This window comes from Ruditapes philippinarum, unplaced genomic scaffold (assembly GCF_026571515.1).
Source record: "Ruditapes philippinarum isolate M1 unplaced genomic scaffold, ASM2657151v2 ctg5054_1_1_1_1, whole genome shotgun sequence".
NCBI classification, from domain to species: Eukaryota; Metazoa; Mollusca; class Bivalvia; order Venerida; family Veneridae; genus Ruditapes; species Ruditapes philippinarum.
Genome location: NW_026858390.1, coordinates 65,470 through 80,322, shown reverse-complemented (window position 1 = coordinate 80,322; position 14,853 = coordinate 65,470). Strand labels below are relative to the sequence as shown.

Sequence of the window (14,853 nt, the reverse complement as noted above, 5' to 3'; positions counted from 1 at the left end):
CTAAAAATCACTGTATAGAAGATGCGATCTCATATTTAAAATTGAGAAACAGGTTTTGGCACTTTCTCTAACAATATCATTATAACATAATTATATTACATATACATGCACAGTGTGTTACCTGGAGTGCAGGTATTAGTTACCCGCACTCCAGAGAGCATGCCTATTGATTGGTTAATATTTGCTGGGACGAAAGAGAAAGGGAAAGCGATAGAAAAGTCATTTTCAGATGCTCGTTCATTGGTTCCTTTTTTCTGGGGCTTTATATTGTGACAGCAGGGAGCGTGATTTTATGTTTGACTATGATACAAAAGAGAAAGAACACCAAAACACTCGGCAATCTGATTAATACTCGGGGGCTACGCCCCCTCGTACTTATCAGATAGCCCCTTGTTTCGATGCTCTTTCTATTACATAGTCTAGCATTAACAGGCATATTTTCATATCACCCCGTATAGGTGCAACACCACACCTGAATTTAGCTAGAGCTGATCTGTGTTTAGCAGGAATATTACTTGTAGAGACATACATATCTGTTAGATAATCTTGTTAGAAAACTCTATACGATCTTAGTTTATTACGACATTTCTACTTGGACCAGACACATTATTAATACTGTTTATCCAACGAGCGATATTTATGACCATAGTCTTTTCTTCCATGGTGCTACAAAACACTTTAGATGACATATTACTTCAATCAATTAAAAAGTCACTAAGATCTAAACTAGACATGTGAGTGTTATACATAAATTGCCAGTAATTGTAATAAAATCAATTGATTTTCTTGGTATATGGTATATATTGGTATATGTGATCAATCTTGTAAATGTTTAATTTTCTTTAAATTGCTTTGTCACATTCTTATATTTCAAATACACAAGACTTAAATTATAACCTTGTTTTGCAGACATTATCGTTTAAATAATTAGTTTTGTTATAATTGAAACATTGAGTGGACTAACATAATATTTAAAGGAACCTTTTGCAAATCTATTATTATAAAATATTAAAAGAATTTCGAATAGATCTTTTTACGACGCGGTCCATTGCTATGAAAAATCGACCGGAGGTACAATTTTCTCGCGCATGCTCATTCTGTGTGGGGCAAAAAAGAGCATCGCCCTACATAAAAATATAGTAGAAGTTCATAGACAATTCCGAGTTAGTTTAAGGTAAAAGGTAAAATATTATATAAAATACCTTTTAACAAAACAGAAAAGCTGCCTTTTTAGCTTTCTGGCGAAGAATGCCATAAAAAGGCATGGAAAAGATAATTGTTTAAGAATTTACGATCATGGACCTGCCATTGAGATAATTTGTTTTAAAGAAGATGTGGAAATATATCTATTAGCAAATGAAAAGTCAACTTAATTGTTGTTGAAATAGTTTGTATAAAAACTAAAGAAATTTTATAACATAAAATCGAGGTTAATTATCATTCTGTAAAAAAAGTCAGAACAGGTATTTTTAGTGGTCAGTTTGTCCGATTTTATCCTTATTCCGATTTGAATGTGATGCAAACAGAAACTTTTAAGTCACATAGATATATTTGAAATATTTTTTTTTCAATTTTTGAGAAGTTAAGATATGGGTTGTTGGGAAGTGACATTTAACACATTTTATCCGGTACCTCGTAACACATGTTAATTATTTTTAATGCATGTCGCACTATATGTCACTTCACAAAATAAAAAAAACCCCAAAAAACATTGATCGGTATTTTAAACTTTTTATAATATTATATGCAGATGATACCATATTACAAAGCGAAAGTAGTGATGACCTACAAAACTCATTAAATCTCTTTGAACAATATTATGATAAATGGAAATTAACAGTAAACACCAGTAAAACAAAGGTAGTTGTATTTGGATCAAGGAGTAATATTTATCAAAACAAGTTTAAATCAGTTGAACTTGTTGAAACCACTGATCAATATTATAGATATTTAGGTGTCTATCTATCAAGAACAAAAAGTTTCATTAAAGCCAAATAGCAAATAGTAGAACAAGCCTATAAAGCAATCTTTTCTCTCTTAAGGAAAATAAGAGCTCTAAACTTGTCATTTGATTTACAGATAGATATATTTAATAAAACTATTAAACCAATACTACTCTATGGCTGTGAGGTTTGGGGCTTTGGAAACAATGAAATAATTGAAAAAACACAACTTAAATTTATGAAACTTAATCTTAATCTTAAAATATCTACTCCATCTCATATGATATCCGGCGAATTAGGAATTAAACCGATACAAACAGATATTGATACAAGAATTATCTCTTTCTGGAGTAAAGTTACTGACCCTTTCTGAACAAAAAAAACAAACAATTCATCAAGTCATATTTTTATAAAAATCCAAAACACAGTGAAATTTTAGGAGCTTTCTAATAGTGAAAATAAAAATGAACTTATCAAACTTTGTAAGTTTATTGAAAAAGATACCAATGCTATTAAGAATAACTCAATTTAGGATAGTAAATAGTTAGTTCTCTTTATTAAACATATTACAACAGACGATATCAAGTCTTAATTTCCATTTCTGATATATGTTAAAACAAATATCAATACCGTATTTTGTTAGTTATACAATCTAAATTCTCTTTAATGAATATTGTTGTTTATTTGTAAGGATAATACTATTGGTATATATTCTAATTTTTATGTACATGTATGTTTCATTGTTATTGTTCAATGGAATAGGAAAAAGGTAAGAAAAACATATCTTTATCATTGTTCCAATTGTTACTTGCATTGACATTGAAAAATATTTACAAAAGAATTTGTTATGTCTGATATTATTTATTCATATAAATAATAGATTAATCTCATTATTGTGTACATATTTATTATTTACTTGTTTTATAATAATAGTCTGTTCAAACTCCCCAATAACATCGTTTTCTGGACTGTCGATTTGCTCTTTGTGTATATAAATGATCGAAAAGGCAGAATTTTCTCGAGCCAACCGTTTTAACACCATTTGTCTGATTCTTTTGCACATTCGATTTTTGAAGTTTTGAAGGTTTTTCTTAGACATATTAAGGCCAAATCCGATCAATATGTTCGTGAGATTGTCGCGTGGCATTCTTTCTGTATAATTTAAAAAGTGTATAAATTTTCGGAAAAAAAACACCATTTTTCTCGAGCCAACCGTTTAAACATCACTTGTCTGATTCGAATTTATACGAGATTGGAGGGTCTTCCTTACACACTAAAGTCCAAAGCCGGTAGCCTATTATTATGTCCGTGAGATTTCCATGTGGCATGGTCGTTTTCTGTACTGTGGATTTGTTTTTGTGTATATAAATGATCGTAAAAAGTACCATTTTCTCAGCCAACCGTTCAGACGCACATCAATAAACCACTACAGTTTAACAACCCTCTACTGTGATTGCTAAGTGACCCAAATTTTTGATGAAGTTTACGGAAATACAAGAAACTGCCAAACTTGCATTACTGTGCTTTATTTGAAATAAGGCACACTTTTTCTTGCATTATTACCAATTCATTATGTTTAAATAGAAATATCTAAGCTTTCGTCCTTGTAGATACGAAGGAGAAGGTTTCTTAAAGTTCTTAAAATAAACATATGCTTGGGACCAATTTTGACCCTAGAGATTTAATTTGAACAAAATTGCTAGATATCTATTAGACAATGTTTCTTTCAAAATATGTAAGTTCTAGCTTGAATGTTTCACTTTAAGTTTTTACTGTATACATGCTCGCGAAAATAATATAATGTTCTGATAAAGTGAGCGATACAATTTCAAAGTAATTTATGACTGAATAAGGAGCTTGAAACAGATATATAGTCAATAGCTATATAATCGTGCAAGATAGTTCCTATGGGTGATTATGTGATCGATATTCCAATAGATTCTAGTTCTGTAAAAACACGAATAAAAGAATAGTAAACAATTTAAATAAAGAGCTGTGGAAAGATATAATAAAGCAAAATATACAACATTAATGTGGAATCTGTTTATTGAAATGCAATAGTAACACAAAAGAGAATATTCTTGAATCTAGATCTAGACTAATCTTATCGATCCTATCACAATGAAAAAGAAAACAAGATGAATATTGAAACATATCTCTTAAATAGAAAATTAACACAAGTACAAAAAAGGTCAGCTATATCGTTACCGGAAATTAAAAGCCTTTTAAAATTACAAGATTAATAATTCAACTTGCGACAAAAATACATACTTAATAATTAAATTTAAGATTTTAAAGGTCACTTCCGTGCTCAGTATTACATATACAGTTATCAAAACACATAGTTTAACAAATAAAGCAAATTAAATTGTATTAAAACAAAACATTACTGAATAAAATATCTGTGGAGAGGTGCATAACATTTCAAATGATCATTTTGGTAATTTAATCATCATAATAATAATAATTTGAGCATCTGTCTGCTAATGTTAAGCACTAATTGACTTCAAAGTCAGCTTTCGCCTTTATTATTAAAAAAATTCATTTAGAGTTTCCTCAGTGCTTACTAAGCATATACTGTATATTTCTGCTTTCTCGGTCAATTATCAATAACTAAATAATAGAAGTATTTAGTTAATTTAAAAACAAAAAAATCTACCGTGTATCCTTTCTCACTCTTTTTACCTAATTACGATTCAACGTTTTTTAAAAAGTTCTTTGCAAGTCTCTTTATTAAAACAAGAGAAAAGATAAATGTAAAATTATATTGTAAGTCGTGTTTATTGTCTTATATACTGTATTCAGCATGGACATGTGAAAGCTACACAACTATGTAGATAGGTCAACGTGTGGATTAATAAAGAACTAAAGCATGGAAAAAATATTGATAAGGCAACAATGTAAGCTATGCTGTTTTAAATAATGAAACATTATAAAATCCAAACTTGAATTTAAAATATTCAAGAAGCAATTTTTATAAATCGTAAATAAGTATTCATGTCGATGTAAGTGATAATAAAATATTATGAAAAGACTTGAAGCTTAAGCGAAATAAACTTTTTGTTAACAGCAAGAAAAAAGCCCTTATGTTATCACGTTAGCACAGAAAGGAAAACATACAAAGTAAGATAAATCAAACAGCATTAACCTAAAATGTTTAAGTAAAGGTAAGATAAAATAAGTAAAAATAGACTTGTACCTTAAATGTACCTTAAATCTAACATTTGCACGTGTAATAAATGTCATTCAGACATAAGGTTAAGCTAAAAAGAAGGGGCGTCCGTAGCCGAGTGGTTAAGGTCGTTGACTTCAAACCACTTGCCCCTCACCGCTGTGGGTTCGAATCCGGACAGGGACTTTGGATTCTTTCATGTGAGGAAGCTATCCAACTAGCTTACGGAACGTCGGTGGTTCTACTCAGGTGCCGGTTCGTGCCTGAAATAATGCACGGAAGGGCACCTGAGGTCTTCTTCCACCAGTAAAGCTGGAACGTCGCGATATGACCTATACTGTGTCGATGTGACGTAACCCCCCCTCCCCCCAAAAAATAAAAATAAAAAATAAGCCAAAAACAAAAGAATCACAGGGAAATTCGATGAATCGAGATTTGAATGACACAAATCATTTGACTGAAACTTTTGAGTATTATGTGCCTCGCACTATTAATATAAAATAATTTCACACCGATTTTTACACATGTCATTGTCATATGTAAGCGGTCGATCAATCTTACCAGCTTTCCGGGATGGCAAACCAGTTTTTACCAATTTCTCTGAAAGTGACCGACTACTTAACCCACATATGATTTCTGAATAAATGATTGTTAGGCTCGATGGCCCGAGATCAATTGTTACTGAGAAATAATTCAACTTCCGAGGAACAAACCAACTTTTCTGAATTCAAATGTAATAATAATGCTGAATTCAAACATGTTAACACTCAGATTACCAAACTTAAAGAAGCAAAATATGTTTACTATGATTTATTTTGTGATATATATATCATATTTGATCAATTTAAAAATTATACTAAATTCTTTTAAATGAAGAAGATTACAAGTAATTGCAAAATGCTGTTACATGTACTAGTATGAATGAAATACATAGGGCAAGCATTTTATGATAACATTATTTTTTTCCTGAATGAGAAGTACCAATGTCTGAAGTTTAAATTAATATATCTAATACTTTAGGTCTTCTTCAGAGTTGTCCCCACTACCCATATCCCTCAAGAAAATAAATAAATAGATAAAAAATGTAAAAATGACAAAGGGGGAATCAGTTATACTTAAGAACTTAAGAAAGTTATGGTTATAAAACTGTGTGTTTCGCCTATAAAATGAAAACAGTCCAGCTATAAAACTTAAAATTGATATTTCCCAAACTTACTAAGTAACACACTAGCCTAAAATACACATAAAACATTCCTAGACAATCTTGTGAACATGATTTCTATCAATCTATAAAATTGCAAATCTGAGCAAAACGAATTCAAAGTGCAGCGTTGAAATAAGCATTGCAAGTGTTTATCCTATTTGAAGGCAATTAACGCACAAAAACGCTATTGTCTTTCATAAACTTATTTTCATTTTTGGTGACCTGTTCCAATTTCTAAAAAGTTACTCACTGACTGAATATTGACATGAACCATATTTTGCTTTTTTTTCGTCTTAGCAATTAAATCACGGGCTTTAATTATATAAAGTCTTAGATTAAATACAGCTACAGTGATTTAATATTTTGTATAAAAGTCAAAATATCAGTATGTATTTATTTTGCTACCTTAATCACAAATTATCTTTCATCCACCGCTTTGTCTTCATATGATAAGCATCTCGCATGTTCTAAATCAATTATTACAAAATTAAAGAACACATACTTCCCCTTCCTTTTATTCGTTTCTGTGGCTTACTGTGTCGTCAAAGCTTTTTAATATTTATTGCCATTTGTTTCCTTGCGCTTCTAATGTAAGATAAGTCAGAAAAGTGTATATATTTTGGAAAAGTTCTGTTTATGTTGAGCAAAGTGTAAATTTAAAGCAAACCATGTATTATGGACAATTTCAATTTCAGAGGCTCAAAGAAAAGTCGTGACTTTATGTTTGTTAATTTAACCGATAAATCAGTAAATTGAAATTAATGTACTACGCACAATAACTTGATAGACAAATTATTCTCAAATCACTTGGCAATTTTCAGTAAGTCTAAATATTGGATTATCTATGTGCTTTATATTTACTGTGATAAAGATAGTTATTGTGTCGTAGACATGCCGATAAAAACAAAAACAAGTTCAAAAGTTGTACCTGGTTAAGGTTGTAATTAAAAAAAGCACGATTGAGACTTACATTATTGCCATTTGATAATTTGAATTCTTATCATAGATGGTATAAGTTTACAACAATAACAGACTTTGTAATTGCTAAATTAAATGATATATATATATATATATATATATAAATTTGTACAATTTTTGCGTTTTGTTATCCCCTATGTAATGCGCGTTATTGAAACCGAGACCGTTCACTGTTCTTTTTCGGAAATATTGGCTTATATGGCGGCAGAAGAGACGGAGCATATCTTGGACAATCTATGGGAAAATCTTTGTCAGGTGGGCCCAACGAAGTTGAAGGAGTGGATCGCGATGGATTGCTTTCAGGAGTATTTGGTATGCTCCAAATAGGAGGTGTTTGCATGTTCCCAGTAGGAGTCTTTTGCATGTCCCCCTTAGGAGGATTTGATACGATCCCATTTGGATTAATCCCATCCGTTGCGGGCGACTTCAGCGGATTTATTTCAATATTTAATTTTACTTTGCCGTTATATGCTTTTGATGCTGGGGAGGATTTGTTTTTTAAAGTAGCCTTCGACGTTTGTTCATCAGCGATTTTCTCCTCTGGAGGTGGATCTTTAATAATTTCATAAATAACGTATGCTTGTGACGCTAGGCCAGTTACAAGGAGACTACCTCCACCTATCTTAAAGCCGGATTTCCAGTCTTGTTCTTCGTCTGCAGTAGGTAACCAATCTGCAATAAATTGAATTACTTAAGAACAAACAGTACATTTGTGTATTTTATTATTATTCCGCCAGTGAAATAAGATTTAATTGAAGAGCAAAGTTTACGTGCAAAATCTGAAATCACAATTTCATAACACAACAATCTTAGTAAGGCATTTGTGTCCTCTTCAGATTTTGGTTCGTCAAGACTATTTAGGTATTCATGTGTTATATAATAATCATTTCTGTTTGCTGCCAATTAGAAAAAAAAATGTTTTCAAAAACTTGATATGAAAATCATATTTACGCTGTACAGTTGCGGCTAATATTTCTCCTAATCCATTGAACATTTGCACAAGTCCCTCTGTGATCCTTATATTTGAACGTCCAAGCACATCAGGCATTGACTCAGGGCTTATGTTTTCAGACAAAACTTGCAAAACATACAATGACAATAAAATAAAATAAGAATCTATAAGAAGACTATTTTCTTAAATATAAAAAAGATTAGATTAGTAAGAGTACTACATAGATCAGTCTATGGAAGACACTTAAATTCATGTTTTATAGTATACATTTATCTCGAACTCTATGGATACTCTAATAGATGCTGACACTGTCTCTCCCGAGATTGCAGATATTATATATGCATTAATTACTTGTTATCTCGTGTGGTTATTGAACAGCCGAACATGGTGATGGACATTGTGAGATGTTTTTGCCAATAAAACTTTAAAATCTTAAATCTTGTTATCTCTGGTATTACATATTGGAATATAGAATCTCGAAACAACTTGTAAATTTAATAGTTAATGAATGATAACCATTAATCAGAAAAACAATATTTGCAGCCATCTTGCTATGTAATTAGTAATTTACTAATGCATACATGTAATTGTATATATTATGTATGCTTGTATATGAAAATCACACAAAAGCAAATATATTTCTATATTATCTTCTGCAAACCCTTCCGTTCTCAAGTGTATCTATGTAAGCAATCAAATTGTATATTCTATGCTTTTGAACCTCAGTCGAGCTCTTAGATATTGAAAAAGAGCTTGAGCATTTTTTAACATGAAACAAATATACATATAAAACTTCTTCATCATCTTCAATGATTTTAAAGAGGCCTGATGGAAGTAATGAATTGAAAATATCCAACACAGTTTTCCTTGCAGACAAATAGCTATTGAATATAGTCGGAGTCTATGGCAATTTAGAGATATTTGAGAACTTTGTATATGGCTTGATGGATATGGCATTTCATTCCATAAATCTTTATCAATATTTTTGTATAATGTATAATTATCAACAATTAATCAGACATGGCACCTTCATTCATATCATTCCGACTTATTGTCTAAGCCGTGACAGGTCAAGAAGTTGTGAGAACAATGAACACATTTGTCAGCTTTATTATTTTCAATTTGATGCACAGTCTGTTGATACATGTATAATGTTCAAAATTATTTTATATCTTTATAACAAACTCTTTGCAAAGGTTAACGGCGGAGCACGACTGGAAGCATGTGAAAAACACAAGTATATTATATTTCGACGTGAAAGACAAAAACTCACCTTTTAAAGCAATAAGAACCAAGTTGAAAAAGATGAAATAGCCAACTTTGTCGAAGGTTACTGCAGATGAAAATCCGAGGATTGGACTTGCAAAGGAAACAATTGTGAAGGCAAAAACCAAACCTCTTTTCCTATAACTAATTCAAAGAAAAAACAGTTATCTGTTATAACATTTTCTACTGTTATCTATCAGAACATGGGTGTGACTTTCAAAATGTTAAATAAAAACATATTTGTTTAAATAATACATATCATTTGATTGAAGCTGCTTAGTATTGATTGGATAATTGTAATAATTATGAAGAATTCAGTTTTTGAAAAGATAAATGTTTGTTAATACAAAATAAGGTAAAGCACGACAGGAAGATGTGGCTGTGTTGTTCAGATAATACATGTTTTCAGTACAAGAAATATATTGGATTTTCAAACATAGTAAATTCATATTATAATGGCACAAAATGCACATATTTAACATTGTTTTATACCTTTCGAGACAACTGCATTTCTTAAACCAAAAAGATAATTTTATTCCTGCTAAAATTCCTATTATTACTGTGAGATCTTCAACGAAAGAATCTGTGGTAGATTGTATTTGTCCCTTAATTTTTTTCGGGATTTTCCACTTAGAAAATCTTGGAAGTGCATTTCCTTAAAAAAAACAAAAAACATTTATCAATTGTTTACAATGAATAATTGAAAAAAACGTCTTCAAAGATAATGAAAATGAAAAATATAGACAAGTTTTAAGAATTTTAAAGAAATATATAAAATATAAAATGAAAGAAATACAGCCAAAACAATCAATGTCATAAACGGGTTTCTGTTTAAATATTTGAATATAATGTACCGTTATCTATTAACATTCTATACGGTATTATTGAGCATTGCCATTTATATCATTTGAATGCGTTTTATTATTATTAATAACTAAAAATTTTACCAAATCTAAAAGTGGAAAACACTCCAAATACTGTCCACAGCTTTTTCTTTTTTAACACTGGAAATTTAACTAAAACTATATTTAGGCATGGTACATTACAGTCTTCAGTTTTAGAATTGTCTTTAGCTTCGGTATTTTCCTTTTCCATGCTTTCTTGAATAGATATATCCTGAAAATAAATCGTTTTCATGATTAGTTTTTTTTCTCACCTAAGTTTTGATGATATCTACATAAGCTAACCTAAGAACATTAACCTTTTTTAAAAAAAAATCATTGAACTGTACAAATATGACTAAACAATCCTAACGCTTTAGACACAAGGACTCTGATATCCATTTAGTTATTTGAAAAGGTAATCTTTTCCCACATTTTTTACGTTATTAAGCCAGAAAAAAAATGCAGAGTTTAAACTGATTATTATTGTTGACATAATAAAAAAGAATACCAACCTGCATTATGCAAATAAAAACTACAGGTAATGTACATAAACCGGCATTGATTCTAAAAAGAAAATAAAAATACAGAATTTTGCAAGTTTGTGAAGACAAAATATGCATGATTTTTGGCAAAAATGAATTTACATTTTTTATTGTTAAAATAAAAATATGAAAAATATTTAAAGTTCTATTTAAATTCATATTCATGTTCTAAAAACTATAGTTGTATAGCTAATTTAAAAGCTTATTACGAATCAGTCTTAGTCATCATTGACATCTTGCTTTTACTTCGTAATCCTATAAACCCTGTAGATGATCCATTAAAATTGGTAATTAAATATATAAAGATCGGCTTTTATGAACAAGAACCAGGTTATAAGAAATATCAGCGTATTAAAATATTTCGGAACTTTTCTTAATCTCAATTAATTTGTTTTCGGAAATCGCCGGGGTTTTTTTTTTTTTGGGGGGGGGGGGATGAAAAAGAATACTGTTTAATTCAAACAATGGAAATAACCAAATATTTCCGACTAGATTTCATATTTATATTGTAAATATACTAAAAGTATATTATGTTTAGTATAGAAGTATGAGAATCAAGAACAACAAATAGTTATATTCAATAATCAATAATATCCTTCATTATTGAATTAATAAAAATATGTCTTAAAGCGTTTCTGTTGTAAAACAATTTGTGATATCGAAGGTTTTATGTTATACCCACTGGGGTCCGTCCGTCAGTTCGCAATTTGGTTTCCGGAGCATGAATTAAGTTCCATTTGGCCCACAATATTCAAACTAAGACTCCTATTGATTTTGGGGTCACAAAGTCAAAGGTAAAGGTCACTGTTACCTTAAAACTGAAAACAGTTTCCGGAGCATAACTTAAGTTCCATTTGGCCCACAGTGTTCAAACTTCATAGGATAATTGTCCATATTAGAGAAAAAAACCTATTGATTTTGGGGTAACAAGATCAAAGGTCAAGGTAACTATTACTTTAAAACTGAAAACAGTTTCTGGAGCATAACTTATGTTCCATTTGGCCCACAGTGTTCAAACTTCATAGGATGATTGTCCATATTGGGTAAATGACCCCTATTGATTTAAGGGTCACAAGGTCAAAGGTCAAGGTCACTGTTACTTAGAAATTGAAAACAGTTTCTGGAGCATAACTTAAGTTTCATTTGGCCCACAATATTAAAATTTCATAGGATGATTGACCATATCGGTAGAAGACTCTTATTGATTTTGGGGTCACAAGGTCAAGGTCAATATTACCTTAAAACTGAAAACAGTTTTCAGAACATAACTTAAGTTTCATTTGGTCCACAGTGTTCTAACATCATAGTATAATTGTCCATATTGGGTAGAAGACCCCCATTGATTTTGGGGTCGCAAGGTCAAATGTCAAGGTCACTATTACTTTAAAACTGAAAACAGTGTCTGGAGAATAACTTAAGTTCTATTTGGCCAACAATATTTAAACTTCATAGGAGGATTGTTATTTGAAGGAGGGAATACTTTATTTAATTTCTATGTCTTACAAATGCTTTATCTTTACTAAAAAATCACTTTCGGGCATATAAGGCTCCGCCTAGCTGTGCTCTTGTTGTTTATGTATTCTATCGTCGGCAAATTTCATTTTCCACCTTAATTCTTTTAATTTGACAATTATATGAAACGATTTATATAAAAATAACGTATTTAACGTTTAAAAAAGTTTTAATGATAATGTTATGTTCACCTGTATAATATTTTCCAGTCCAGATTTCCTGCAAACTTTACACTAATGTCAATAAAAGAGCCTAATACAAAACCAACTTTCGTCAACAAGAGGGCTTCCATTCTTTGCTTGGTAAAAAGCTCAAGTACAGGAACCAATGCACCGATTTTCAGAAGACTTATTCCTAACCCTTATGGAAAAACAAAATTGTATTTAAAAATAACAGGCAAAATACGATTTGAAAAACCTGTTATATACATGGTATTGTTTGTTTCACAGTAAGATTTTATATATTTGTATCATTTTGCGTCAAATTTTATATATTCATTGCTTATCTTAATATTATCTTATTTTCACTTTGTTCATACCCAAGCAATGACTTCAAACAAAGTTTTGGAACATATGACCTACAGCTTGGAAAAGAGAGAATCCGGGACTTTGAACACTTGCGTATGTATACATTGCGACTCGTTAATCTAACAAAACATAAGAGAAGTTTTTAATCTTTTCATATATTAGTTATCATACTCAGTGAAGAAGGTTTAAGATGTGTTAACACTCAATACTTGTCACATTAATTTGATCAAACATAGAGTCAATTAGATGATATAAATGAAGCGTTACTTGTCATGTGATTTAACATCAGAAGAATAACAATATACTCAATTTTTATGTAATAAATTACCATTATATTAGATTGAAAAAATTACCTATTGGTCCACAGATACAAATCTTCCAGTACCAGACAAAATCCGACTCTTTAAAAATAAATTCAGAGTTAAATTGATGTATAATTGTTAAATTAACACATGCTAAATTGTTATGCAATATTGTTTTCTTTTAAGTATTATATGTATTATGGAGATACCACTACTTTAACTTATTATATTTGTGAGATAAGGCTCGTGGTGAAACGTTAAAATTTATTATTATTATTATTTATGAAAACATTAATATAGTATAATTCATGAAAAAAACAACAAAATTTCTTGCAAATGTTCTTAATATCTTCAGCTATGAATATGGATTTACAAGTACAAGTTACTGTGTCTATAAAAATAACTTACGTAGTGTACTATCTAAGAAAGTGATGCCTGTAAATGAAACACACACAATAAGCGAACCGGCAATACCATTCACCCTGTGACCAAATCTTGTCATCAAAAACACTCCAACTGGAGCTGAAAATTGAATTACATTCGGAAAAAAATCATATCCAAAACAAATAAATGATACTGACGAAGAAACGTCGAAACATAAAAAGATAAACATATTAAATGATGTAAGTCTTTGTCAGTGAAATCTTAAATATTGCATTACTTACCACAAAAATATAAGCGTTTGGTGATAGAATAAATGTTTTAAACCACTGAGGCACTACTAATGAAATTACATTACTTAATGTCATTTCAGACGAAGCATGAAGATTAAATCTTTGTTGTAAAATTTGCAAACATCAAAAGAGGTAAAAACTACATATTTACAACCCAAAACTTAACTGAAATCCACAAGTAGGATTACAGTAACAGTTCTTAGAAAATGAAAATCATAACAAAATACATGCAACTGGTTTATACTCTGCTATTTGGTTTGATTTATTCTAATGTTTACACTACAATAATACAATACATTAACATTATAGAGTTGAGTGGAAAGTTTTTAGCTATATAAATAAGTTTATATTAATTAAGTATGAAATAATTTACCGAAAAAATCTATCATGCTCTTGAAATAGTTATTGACATACTGTGCTTCTTTTGCGTTCATTGCTAATACATTCAACAAGCTTTGGTCATGTATTGCCATGTCAACGAATGATTCAATTGTTTGAATGCAAAAGTTTATGATAAAGCAAACTAAAACATTTAGCCATGGTCCTCTATTTGAAAGCCAAGCCCTCAGTCTACAATAAGCAGCTTTCTTATCCGTTCCGCTTTTTATCCTTTTGTTATCGTCGGAGTCCTTGATTTTTTTCTTTCAAAAAGTAGTATCTTGATATTTTATAGCTGACTCATCGCTTATTACCATTCTTTACAACTTAAAACTTTTTATTCTTAACCATCATATTTGCTATTTGTAAAGTTTATAATTCTCAGAGAAACGCTTGGTTTTGACGTTTTCTAAATTTTATGTCAGAAAATATATTTATTTACATTTTTTTTCTAAGTATTTTTTCTTAGATTTCAACTTAATTAATCATACTTTACATATGTCTTTTTCACATCTATTT

The 14,853-nt window shown here is 30.1% G+C and overlaps 1 protein-coding gene across 1 annotated transcript; it reads right to left on the bottom strand.

The window, feature by feature from the left end:
* Positions 1-5,523: 5,523 nt before the first annotated feature.
* Positions 5,524-14,590, bottom strand: LOC132753055 (uncharacterized). The gene is made up of 10 exons (XM_060743469.1): positions 14,330-14,590; positions 13,691-13,804; positions 13,334-13,381; positions 12,645-12,813; positions 10,912-10,963; positions 10,463-10,631; positions 10,008-10,170; positions 9,523-9,659; positions 8,249-8,374; positions 5,524-7,969 (listed from the first exon to the last, which is right to left on the bottom strand). Exons 1-10 carry the CDS (start codon positions 14,427-14,429, stop codon positions 7,446-7,448), a joined length of 1,602 nt encoding a protein of 533 aa, XP_060599452.1. The 5' UTR covers positions 14,430-14,590; the 3' UTR covers positions 5,524-7,445.
* Between the last annotated feature and the right edge of the window lie 263 nt (positions 14,591-14,853).